The sequence below is a fragment of the Crocodylus porosus genome, unplaced genomic scaffold, assembly GCF_001723895.1.
Source record: "Crocodylus porosus isolate Cpor-Errol unplaced genomic scaffold, CroPor_comp1, whole genome shotgun sequence".
Lineage (NCBI taxonomy): Eukaryota > Metazoa > Chordata > Crocodylia > Crocodylidae > Crocodylus > Crocodylus porosus.
In genome coordinates, this window is record NW_017728910.1 from 7,492,051 (window position 1) to 7,502,482 (window position 10,432).

At 38.3% G+C, this 10,432-nt stretch overlaps 1 protein-coding gene across 2 annotated transcripts in view; it reads left to right on the forward strand.

Moving 5' to 3' along the window:
* SMC4 (structural maintenance of chromosomes 4) overlaps window positions 1–10,432 on the forward strand; it is a 66,413-nt gene that overhangs the window by 19,917 nt on the left and 36,064 nt on the right. For both annotated transcript variants that reach the window (XM_019532666.1, XM_019532667.1), the window contains exons 6-7: window positions 5,604–5,768; window positions 9,773–9,900. In XM_019532666.1, coding sequence (XP_019388211.1) covers window positions 5,604–5,768; window positions 9,773–9,900 — 293 coding nt within the window. The remainder of the gene's footprint in view (window positions 1–5,603; window positions 5,769–9,772; window positions 9,901–10,432) is intronic.

The window sequence follows — 10,432 nt, forward strand, 5'->3', positions numbered from 1 at the left end:
TGGGAGACCGTGTCAGAGGCCTTGCTGAAGTCCAGGAAGACTACATCCACAGCAACACCTACATCTGAGGCTTTTGTGACCTGTTCATAAAAGGCAATCAGGTTGGTCTGACATGACCTGCCTCTAATGAAACCATGCTGGTTGCCCTTGAGCATCATTTCTGAAGCTGGTCTATCGCAGATGTGCTCCATGATGATCTTCTCAAAGAGTTTCCCTAGGATTGAGGTAAGACTGATGGGCCTATAGTTGCCCAGGTCCTCCCTCCTCCCTTTTTTAAAGATGGGGACCACGTTGGCTACCTTCCAATCATCTTGCACCTGACCGGAGCACCATGAGTGCTCGTAAAGCCATGCCAAGGGCCCTGCAATAACCCCTGCTAGCTCCAACACCCTGGGGTGGAGAGCATCTGGACCCGCTAATTTGAACAGGTCTAGCCCCTCCAGAAGCTCTCTAACCCTGTCCTACCCAACCTGAGGTCTGGAGACGTTCCCCTTGAGTCCGTCTTGCATCATGGTGGAGAAGTCCCGATCCCTGCCCAAGAAAACAGAGGTGAAGAATTGGTTAAAGAGGTCTGCTTTCTCCTCTGGCGCAACCCCCAGATTGCCCAGAGGGTCTTGCAGGGGCCCTACATTTTGAGGTGGTAGAAATGACCTCCAGTGTGAAATAGCTCCTGCCTGTTTATAACCTTCCAGCATACTCTGTCAGATGACCTAATCAGCCCCAGCAGCTGATCACAGCCTTTACCAGGTGATTTCATTGTCTTACAGTTTTCCAAAAATACTGGTGGCGTCTATGTAGGAATTAACCTGTTCCTTACAGGGGTTACATTTTGATGATGGAGCACTAATGCAAAAGATCTTCCATTGTTACCCTTATATTGGCATATTTTAGAAATTTGAGTCCAAGATAAATAGAAACAAGAGAGAGCACATATTTGTACATGCAAAGCAGAGTGCAGCATGACAAAGATTGATAGATCTATCTATTGAATATTTGAATGTATATAGAATTCTAAGGTGTATGCAGAAGCTTTAACTATTACATGCAGACTTTCCAAGTGGTCAAAGGATATACTTTTTCTTCTGTGGACTGTTTTACAGATTTGTTTTCTTATGTCCTCTCATAAGTTTTATGTATACTTCAACTTTGATCATTATCCTCACAAGCAGAATAGCTTGATACTTCATACTTTTGAAAAAAAACTCTCTGATCTCTGGAGCAAAATTATGGAATATTCAAGGACATTTTTTAAGTTGCAAAATTATTATTATTATTCCATATATGAATGCACATAGTTATGTGGTTTATATTTCTTTATACCAAGTTATCACTGTAACAGAATAGTATGTGTACTGTATTCTCTTCCTTATATATTCATTCCCCTAATAAAAGGTGCATACATATGTTTATGTATGGTAAACTGCTGAAACAGTTTCTTGTTGGATAATTTTGAAATTTAAAAATGGGTCCTAACTTACTTTAAATCTGTAGGTGTTAGAAAATACTGTCAACTTAAATTTTTCAGTTAGTTACTTTCAACAAATAACTGATCAGATTACTGAAAGAAACCTTTTAATAATATAACCCGGCACGTTAAAAAAAGAAAGAAAGAAAAAAGTGTAACTAACTTAAAGGGGTGGGAGTAGAGAGGACATACTTAAGAACTATATCAAATGTGTTCAAGCCTGTCTTTCTTTCCTTCCTCTGTCTGGGCTGCCTCCTTAGTTTTACTTTAGCTAGTCCTGTGTCCAAATAATCTTTAAAGATATAGACTAGATCAAGCATGTGGTTTATTAGCTGCTCTAAGTAGTTCTTGGAAGGTCACACCATAGTTACATTTTACCATATCAAGTATTATTTAATACAAAGTAAACTAATTTTAGAAAACATCCTTACCTAATCTATTAGTGTCCCTAGGTACATTTTTTTCACAGTATACCTTTATCAGATGCTGTGAAAGGCATGTAATGAAGTTAGCTCCAGCTCATAAAAGCTTATGCTTATATATATCTCTAATTTAGTTAGTCTATAAAATGCAGATCTCCTCTGTCATTTTTGAGGTTGACCCATTAGATGTTAAAATAACTAATTTATAAACAATTGGATGTTTTACTTTAAAAGTCCTAAATGTGTTGAGTTTCTTTCTGTATTGAGGACTATTTGAGCAAGGGCAAAAGGGAGTAAAATTATAATAGCAATTTGTTAGGTTTTTCTGTTGTTTTGTTTGTTTTAACAACGTATGAAAAGAAAATGTTCAAGACTCTACAGTAGGCTTTCCGGCTTTAGAAACCTGGCATAGCATTACAAAAATTAAACTAATAATAATATTCTAATTTAAAATAACACTTCATACAGCCTCTGAGGAGAAGATTTCTTCCACCTCTTGAAAATCAGGCTAGTTGTATGCCTTGCATCTAGCCAGAGTTGAAAATGTGGAAGTACATAATCAAACTTTGGAATGCCCATCTTGAGATTCTACAGTGCATAATGCCTGTATAATGTCTTCAGTGAGAGAGAGAGTTAAAGACAATTTTCTACATGGTGTCACTCAAAGCTATAGGGAAGTCTTATTTTAATCCAAGTAATTGCATCGTTTCTTGGGTATAAATAAACCAACGTTGTGAGGAGTGTAGAGAGGACCAAAGAAACACTTGTAAAAACTCCCACAGAAAGTTGAGAGGGGAGGATGAAGAAAATCAACTTGAAGAATAATTAGAGAGCTGAGAACCAAAAATGAACAGATTTATAGAAGCTAAGGGAGGCAAGATTGCAAACATTGTAATTCTACTCTAAGGGTAGTTGTCAGCTCAAGGAGGATTCCCAGTTCAACTGTAATTATCAGAAAATAACTATATTTGTTTTGATATTCATCATGACTAAGGAATAAGAACACATGATTAAGAAATTACAGAAAAGAAATTATGTATCCTTTCCTAAATAAATGTACATAGACATTAATAGTTGGAAGAAAATACAGAAGATATTTTTGCAATATTTGATCAAAAAAAGAATGTGCAGTTCATGTGTGCTCAGTTTTTATAGGTTTCAGGTAAGAAAGTTGCCTACTGTATTTTACTTTAATGTGACAGGATATGCAGACAATGAAACAAGTATACCAAGATATGTAAAATTATACAAGATAAAGGTTTGACTTAAATATTTTCTTTCTCTCCTGCTCATTTGTACTGGGGTTGAATATGTTTTATAGAGAGGAATATGTAGGGCCACTAGGTGTCATACTAAATAAGTGGTAATGAAACCTCTCTTACCATGGTGCCGAACAACCTCTTTCTAGCATAAATTTAGGACTGGTACTCTAGTTTGGTCATGCTTGTCAGCCACTTTTAACACTGACCTTTGCCCTTTTATTAAAATCTTATCTTTTTTCCTGTGGCTATTCTTGTCTTCATTAGTCAGTTGTTCATTTTCTCTCTCAAAGTATCCTCTTCCTCACCCCTTCAGCTTTCTGTCACGATTCCACAGGTCTCTGTTTACTGCTCTTTCATCTCTTCATTTTATAGATTTCAGAGACATTAGGGCTGGAAGGGACCTCAGAAGATCATTGAGTCCAACCCCCCGCCCAAAGGGCAGGAAGTCAGCTGGGGGTCATAGGATCCCATATATATTTGTATTCATCTCTAAACAAATTAAACTATGCTTTCTATTTGAGTAACTCTTGGCTGTCTTTATTCCAGAGCTCTATTGTATTTATATCAAAATGTTGGCCTAGGTCTCTTTCATCTCTTCATGGAGGTTTAGCTGTCAAATGAAGCTTAGTATATCTAAACTTACCCCCATAACTTGATGGTACATTTATCTTCAACAAGGGTGCTGTGCAGTGCTATACAGTATTAGCACTGTTAGATGTGCAAACACCTACACATGATTTAGAACAGTATTTCTCAACCTATGGGTCACAACCCAAAAGTGGCTTTTCCCTTGAAGGCCTCCAGATTTCCAGCCTGCAAGGGGCTGCTGGGGCCTGGGAGAAAAGCACAACAGGTCAGGAGTCAGCGGTACTGGGTCAGGACTGGCCATTGATGTTTATTAATGGGTCCTGGTACAAAAATGTTCGAGAACCACTGATTTAGAAGATAAACCTGGAGATTTCAAATAGGAATCCATGGTGTCAAAAACATTCTGACCTGTTGTAGTCTTTGAGTTCTTTGGAACAGAAAAATTGCTTTATTTTTCTGTAGTGAAAGGAATGATAGCTAAAGCTGGCTTTTTTCTGAGGTGTGCCTTGACTCTAGCAAGAGGTTTCTCAATTCTAAAAAGATTGGGAGCCACTGCTCAGTAGCTTGGACCTCTCATCTAGACAAGATTTTTCTTTACCCATTCCTAGGGATTAACTTTTGTCCAGGCTGTCATCTCATTTCTGTTACTACAACATCACTATTCACTGACTGGCAAATGTGGACTTGCCTGCTTGTATCCATGAAGCAGCTTTCTGTAAACATTGTTCTTAATACATTTCTGTGACTTTTTTTCTTGTGCTGGTTCTCGTCACATCAAGCAAGTTTATTCTTCTTCAGTTTCAAGGGTATTCTTAATCTGTTATCAGCCTCTTATCACCCCCTTCAGTGTTTAAATGGAAGCTTTTTCTCTGATCAGTCTATGGGCCACCCTCTATCTCAGCATTTTCCCATGAGCACCTTTTATGCTTTTTTCTCATGCTGTCCTTCACCTACTGAGAGGAACTCTTTTCAATCAGACGTTTGTTTCACTTCCAGGAGAAGTAGCACGCATGCATGCGTGTACGTGTGTGGGTGCGCGCGCGCGCACACACACACACACACACACACACACGAGTAAGATGTTATTTTGAGCTATTATGCAATTGTCTTTATATACACCACACACACACATGCACACACAAAAATGAGGACAAAAATATTTCTTGAAATAAAATTAAAATGTTATAGTAAATGTTTGATTTTTAGTGTATGATGGGGGGGTTGGTTCTGCAACCACCCCCTCTTCCAAGGAGTACTTCTGGGGGAGAGGGGAGGGACTTCCAATGGGGAAGGAGGGGGGTTCATGGGACTTTTGGTCCCAAGATTTGCAGTGAAGTTCTAGTTGGATAATAGATAAGTCCAAATGATCAAGAAGGCGGTTGTGAGAGATTTTGCATAAACTAACATTTTTAATAGGATTTCACTTATGATTAAGCTTACTAAAAAACCAAACAAACAAAAAGGGAACTTGGCATATGTCTTGGAGTGCAGGTTTTACTTTTTTTTTTTTTTTTCTTGTAGACTGGGGAGAAATGGTAGCGGATCTGTATAGTGCTGAAGTGAACTCTAATTCGGACTATGAGCTTTGGAAGGCAGATGTAGATTGTATCAGGCACCACATTCATTTCATTTGGTCACAACTTCCTGCTAGATATTTCAATGTTGTAACTAGCTGTTTTGGATTATTAAATTTCTGTTTGGAAATATAGAAATATAATTTTTTATTTTTCCATGGTTTGTTTGGAGCCTTTAAGATCATTATTTTATTTGCATACAATTGCTTTATGGAAATTTAGTAAATTTAATAGTGAAAGAAAATAAGACTAGTCAAATCTAGATCACTCTTTTTTCTTATTTTTTTTAAAGGGAGAAGTTGAACAGATTGCAATGATGAAACCAAAAGGCCAGACTGAACACGATGAAGGTATGCTCGAATATTTAGAAGATCTAATAGGATCAGGACGGTTGAAAGAGCCTATTCAAGTTTTGTGTCACAGGGTTGAGACATTAAATGAACAGAGAGGGGAAAAGGTGAGTCTTGGAAAGTTTTTTGTTTGTTTGTTGTATACAAGTCAAAGAAAAACAATTATTAAGAGATGGAACTCTTAATTTGGAAAAATACTTGAAAACATTAAGATATCTTTTGACTATGCCAGGAATTTCATTTTCACAAGTGCCTTTAAGGCATCTTTTAAGAGAGATTTGTAAGTTGGTCTGGTACTGAAGAAATTACCTGAAACTAAAGAAAGATCTTTTAAACTGACACCTATTATCCAATTTTCCTTTTGTCTGGCTTTATAAATAGTTTGAAAATAAAAAGCTTCTGATACTACCTCTTAAGTTACCAGCATTTTGGATTACTCAACAGTGCTTGGCAAGTACTTCATAACTAGGCAGCACAGTTGGTCCCAATAGATAATTTTCTATCTGCAGACGAGGGAAATATGTTCATATTTATACCTTGGAATCTTTTTGGAGCATTTAAAACTTGATCATGATGTACTGCTATCCCACCTTCCTGGAACCTTCTAAGTAAACTTCAGATAGCACATCTCTATTTTCAAAGCCCTTTGCCTACAAAGCTGTACTCTGTGTTGTGCAGCATTTTAACAGAAACTATTGGGAAAGCTAGTGACATACAATCATCATAGAAATTAAGAGCTGGAAGGGACCTTGAAAGATCAAGTCCAGCCTTCCTGCTCTGGGCAGGAATACTGTTGAGATGCACGGTGCTGGGATCATTTGATGTCCAGTTTCCTCTTGAAGACTTTCAACGTTGGGGACTGTACTACCTCCTTGGGAAGTCTATTCCAGATTCTGGACACACTTAACATAAAGAAATTCTTCCTTGCATCCAACCTGAAACCATCCTCTAACAGTTTTATGACCAATAGTACTTGTCCTTCCTGAGGGCACCCTAGTGAACAGTTTCTCCCAGCTCCTGATATTCTCCCCTTACATATTTATAGATGGTCACCAAGTCCCCCCTCAATCTTCCCCAGGCTGAACAGTTCCAGATCCTGTAGTCTTTCCTCATAAGGCTTGATCTCCAGGCCCTTAATCATTCTTGTGCCCATTCTCTGGACCCTTTTAAAATTCTTCACTTCTTTTTTTTTTTGAAGCATGACACCCAGAACTGGACACAGTACTCCAGCTGGGGTTTCATTAATGCTGAGTAGAGAGGAAGTATCACTTCCTTAGGCCCTGCTTGTGACACATTGGCTAATGCATCCCAGTATGCTATTAGCCCTGACTACAGTGTTGCACTGGCAGCTCATGTTAATCCATCGATCAACCCCAAGGTCCCTTTCAACCATCATGCTGGGCAGGACATCAATACATGTGGGACAAGACAGACCAGTTAATTCCTTGGTCACACTTGTAGATTTACCAATGCCTAGATAAAAGTTCAGTAGCAACTTTGACATGTAGCTAGCTGCATGTGAAACATTTTTTTACAGTATTAATTTCCACAGGGATCCCAGTCTGGGATTATGATCAGGTTTCTGGAAAATCAGTCGTCTTTTCATACCTTTCTGTTTTTTAGAACAAATCTGTTTCTTGCCCTTGTTCACGCAAAGATCTTGAAAGTATGAGCAGAACATGAACCAGGTATTTATTGATTTAAGTCTGAAAAATCAGGTAAAAGGTATATGTCGCCTTTTTAATTAAAGCCCTCTAAATTCTTCACTTCTGTGGTCGTGAAATTTAGCATCTTTTCACAATGCCACAGAATTGAGCATTTTGCTGAGAAATTTGTTGTGGCCACATGCTTAAATGTTTTTTTGGGACCTGCTTGTAACTACCTCTTTCTCCAGCTTCTACTACAAGGGAATTAGATTATATTCCCTGTACCTTGCCCCAGTAGAACAAGGTAGAAGAGCACTTATCTCCCATCTTTGCTTTGTCACTCACAACCTGAATTTTGTCTCTGTCATGGGTGACTGGTGCTGCCTTACTCGGGGCGGGATGTGCCCCCCTTGTGATCAGTTGAGCCGAACAGGAGAGGGGGGTCCTCTTCGGCTGATCCTGCCGACTGGGAGAGGTCCACCTGTGGCCAATCTTGTGAGAGGGCTGGGAGACATGAGTTATGAGGAGAGGCTGAACGAACGGCTTATTTAGTCGGCAGAAAAGACTGGGAGGAGATTTAATAGCAGCCTTCAGTCACCTGAAGGGCAGTTCCAAAGAGGATGAATCTAGTGGTGGCAGATGATAGAACAAGGAGTAATGATCTCAAGTTGCTTTAAGGGAAGTTTAGGTTATATATTAGGAAAAACTTTCTCACTAGGAGGGTAGTAAAACACTGGAACAGGTTACCCAGACAGGTTGTGGAATCTCTATCCCTGAAGATTTTTAAGACCCAGCTACACAAAGCCTTGGCTGGGATGTTATAGTTGGGAATGATCCTGATTTGAGATGGGGGTTGGACTGGATGACCTCCTAAGGTCCCTTCCAACGTGAATTGTCTGTGATTCTATGAACACATGACAACCTTGTTTTGATGCTCACCGACTGTTTCCAACAGAGGTAACGTTCTTAAGCTTTTGAATAATTGACTCATTACTGGGCTGATACCAATGTACAGTATTTGCACTGATGGTGCTTTCATTTTGACAGGAAAACAGTAGCCTTGTAACTGAGATTCAGTCTGCATCCTGTACCTTTTTAGATATACTGTTCAATTCATCAGGAAGCAGAAGGTGGTCAGACTTCAAATTTTGTAATTTTGGCAAAAAACCCCCTAATTTTTACATGAAAATGTCTTTGGAAAAAAAATCCCCTACAAACTTCTACAGGCAAGAAGAATTTTTAGTGAGGAGGATGTCAGTGGAGTAAGAAAAGAATATTTGATTAGCTATATACATTGTGAGTTTTATTAAGGTAAGCCCATCAGTGCATACTATTTATATATGGGCAAATGACATCTGTAGTTCTCTTAACACTGAAGTTGGCTTTCAAATGGCAAAGATTTGGATATCTTGCTTGAACTTAAAATGGAAATATTTTACTTGCTGCATATGTCACTGATCAGCATCAACATACACTGGATAATACTTTTTGAGTGCAGAATAGGAAATGGGCTTTTCAGCATGGAGGCCGCAAATCAGTTTCAGGTTCTTCTTCCCTGCATTTCCCATATTGCAAAGCAGGTGGTAGATCCCAGATATAGAAGCAGGAGGTCCCAGGGGCATTTTGTTATGGAATTTGGAAAAGAAGCACCATACTGGAACAATGAAGCACATGAAGAGGATTGAGTATGGAATATGAAACATGAGCAGGAATTGGGATCTAGAGTGGATTGGAGAACCTGCATTCATCAGAGGAAAAAATACCCTACAAAACTGAGCTACATTCATGTCTAAATGCAAAGTTGTTTTATTTCACTTTATAGTCCCTCAAAGTATTCCATTCAACTGTTTTGCCTTACAGCTAAGAAACTTTTACTATAATTTTTGTTCTGCAATAGTGAGGTGCTGTTATCCTCTAACAATGACAGACATGTAAGGGAGAGGTAGATTGAAATGGATGCTATTTAAAACCTTTTTCAAGGTAACGCAGGCTATTTAGGAGGACCCCTGAGGGGAACTTGTTCCAGGTTATTTGGGGCCAAAGCCCCATGTGGTCTGTCCAACCTAAGACAGAAATCCAGTAATGGCTGCCATGAATTTATTTTCAGTCAGCTGCCTGGTTATAATAATTCTATACAGACTGTGTTGTCTCTCTCTCTGTCTCTCTTCCCCCCCCCCCCCCCCTGTCTCTTTCTCTTTCTCATAGTGAGTGACACCAATGGACCTGCAGTGTGTCTGGTAGAGCCCACCCCCCCAAGGCCTGGAATAATAGACTAGATCCCTTCCTGAAAAATTTCTTAATCCTAATTCCTGAGAAGTCTGTGGCAGGTTTTTTTCCTTATAAAAAAAACCAAACAAACCCTAAACTGCCATATGAAGTGTGTTATGTTTTTCTCATTGCATTCATTAGTTTTCCAAAATTGCTATTAGGTAAGACAATTTAAATTACATATTTATCTTTTCTAGTTAAATAGAGTTAAAATGGTAGAGAAAGAAAAGGATGCCTTAGAAGGAGAGCGAAACAAAGCCATTGAATTTCTTACTTTGGAAAACAAAATGTTTAAGGAAAAGAATCACATTTGTCAGTACTACATGTAAGTAACAGTTCCTTGCTCAGCTTTGAACAGTGGTTTCTGCAATTCATATTATTACTTACCTCTTTGCTTCCATATTTATAATTGTAAACACTTTGCTTGAGTCTCCTGAAGCAGTCACTTTGCATTAATCGATGACAGTTGGAAAGGAATGCTCTCAGTAATATACTGAGATCTTTGTTCCTGTTTGTTCTAAAAAAATTTGTTCTATTAAATTAAAAATATTCTTTATTTTAAATGGTTAATATTAGTGCAGTAACATTTTTAATAGTGCCAGGTACTTCCTGCTTTTTTAACTTTTACTTTTCTTATATTAAAATAAGCTGACAGATATAAAGGGAAAATTGATATAAAATTATCTAAGAGTGTCACTTCTGAACTGTGAGATCTGTGGATTTCTTTCATTTAAATTTGACAGGCTTTGTAAACAGTGATCAGCAGGGATCCTGGCTTTTCCTGATTTTAAAAAATAGCAAATTCTCTGGTTTAAAAAACCCCACCTCAAATCCATTATTAAAATTAAAGGCTGCCC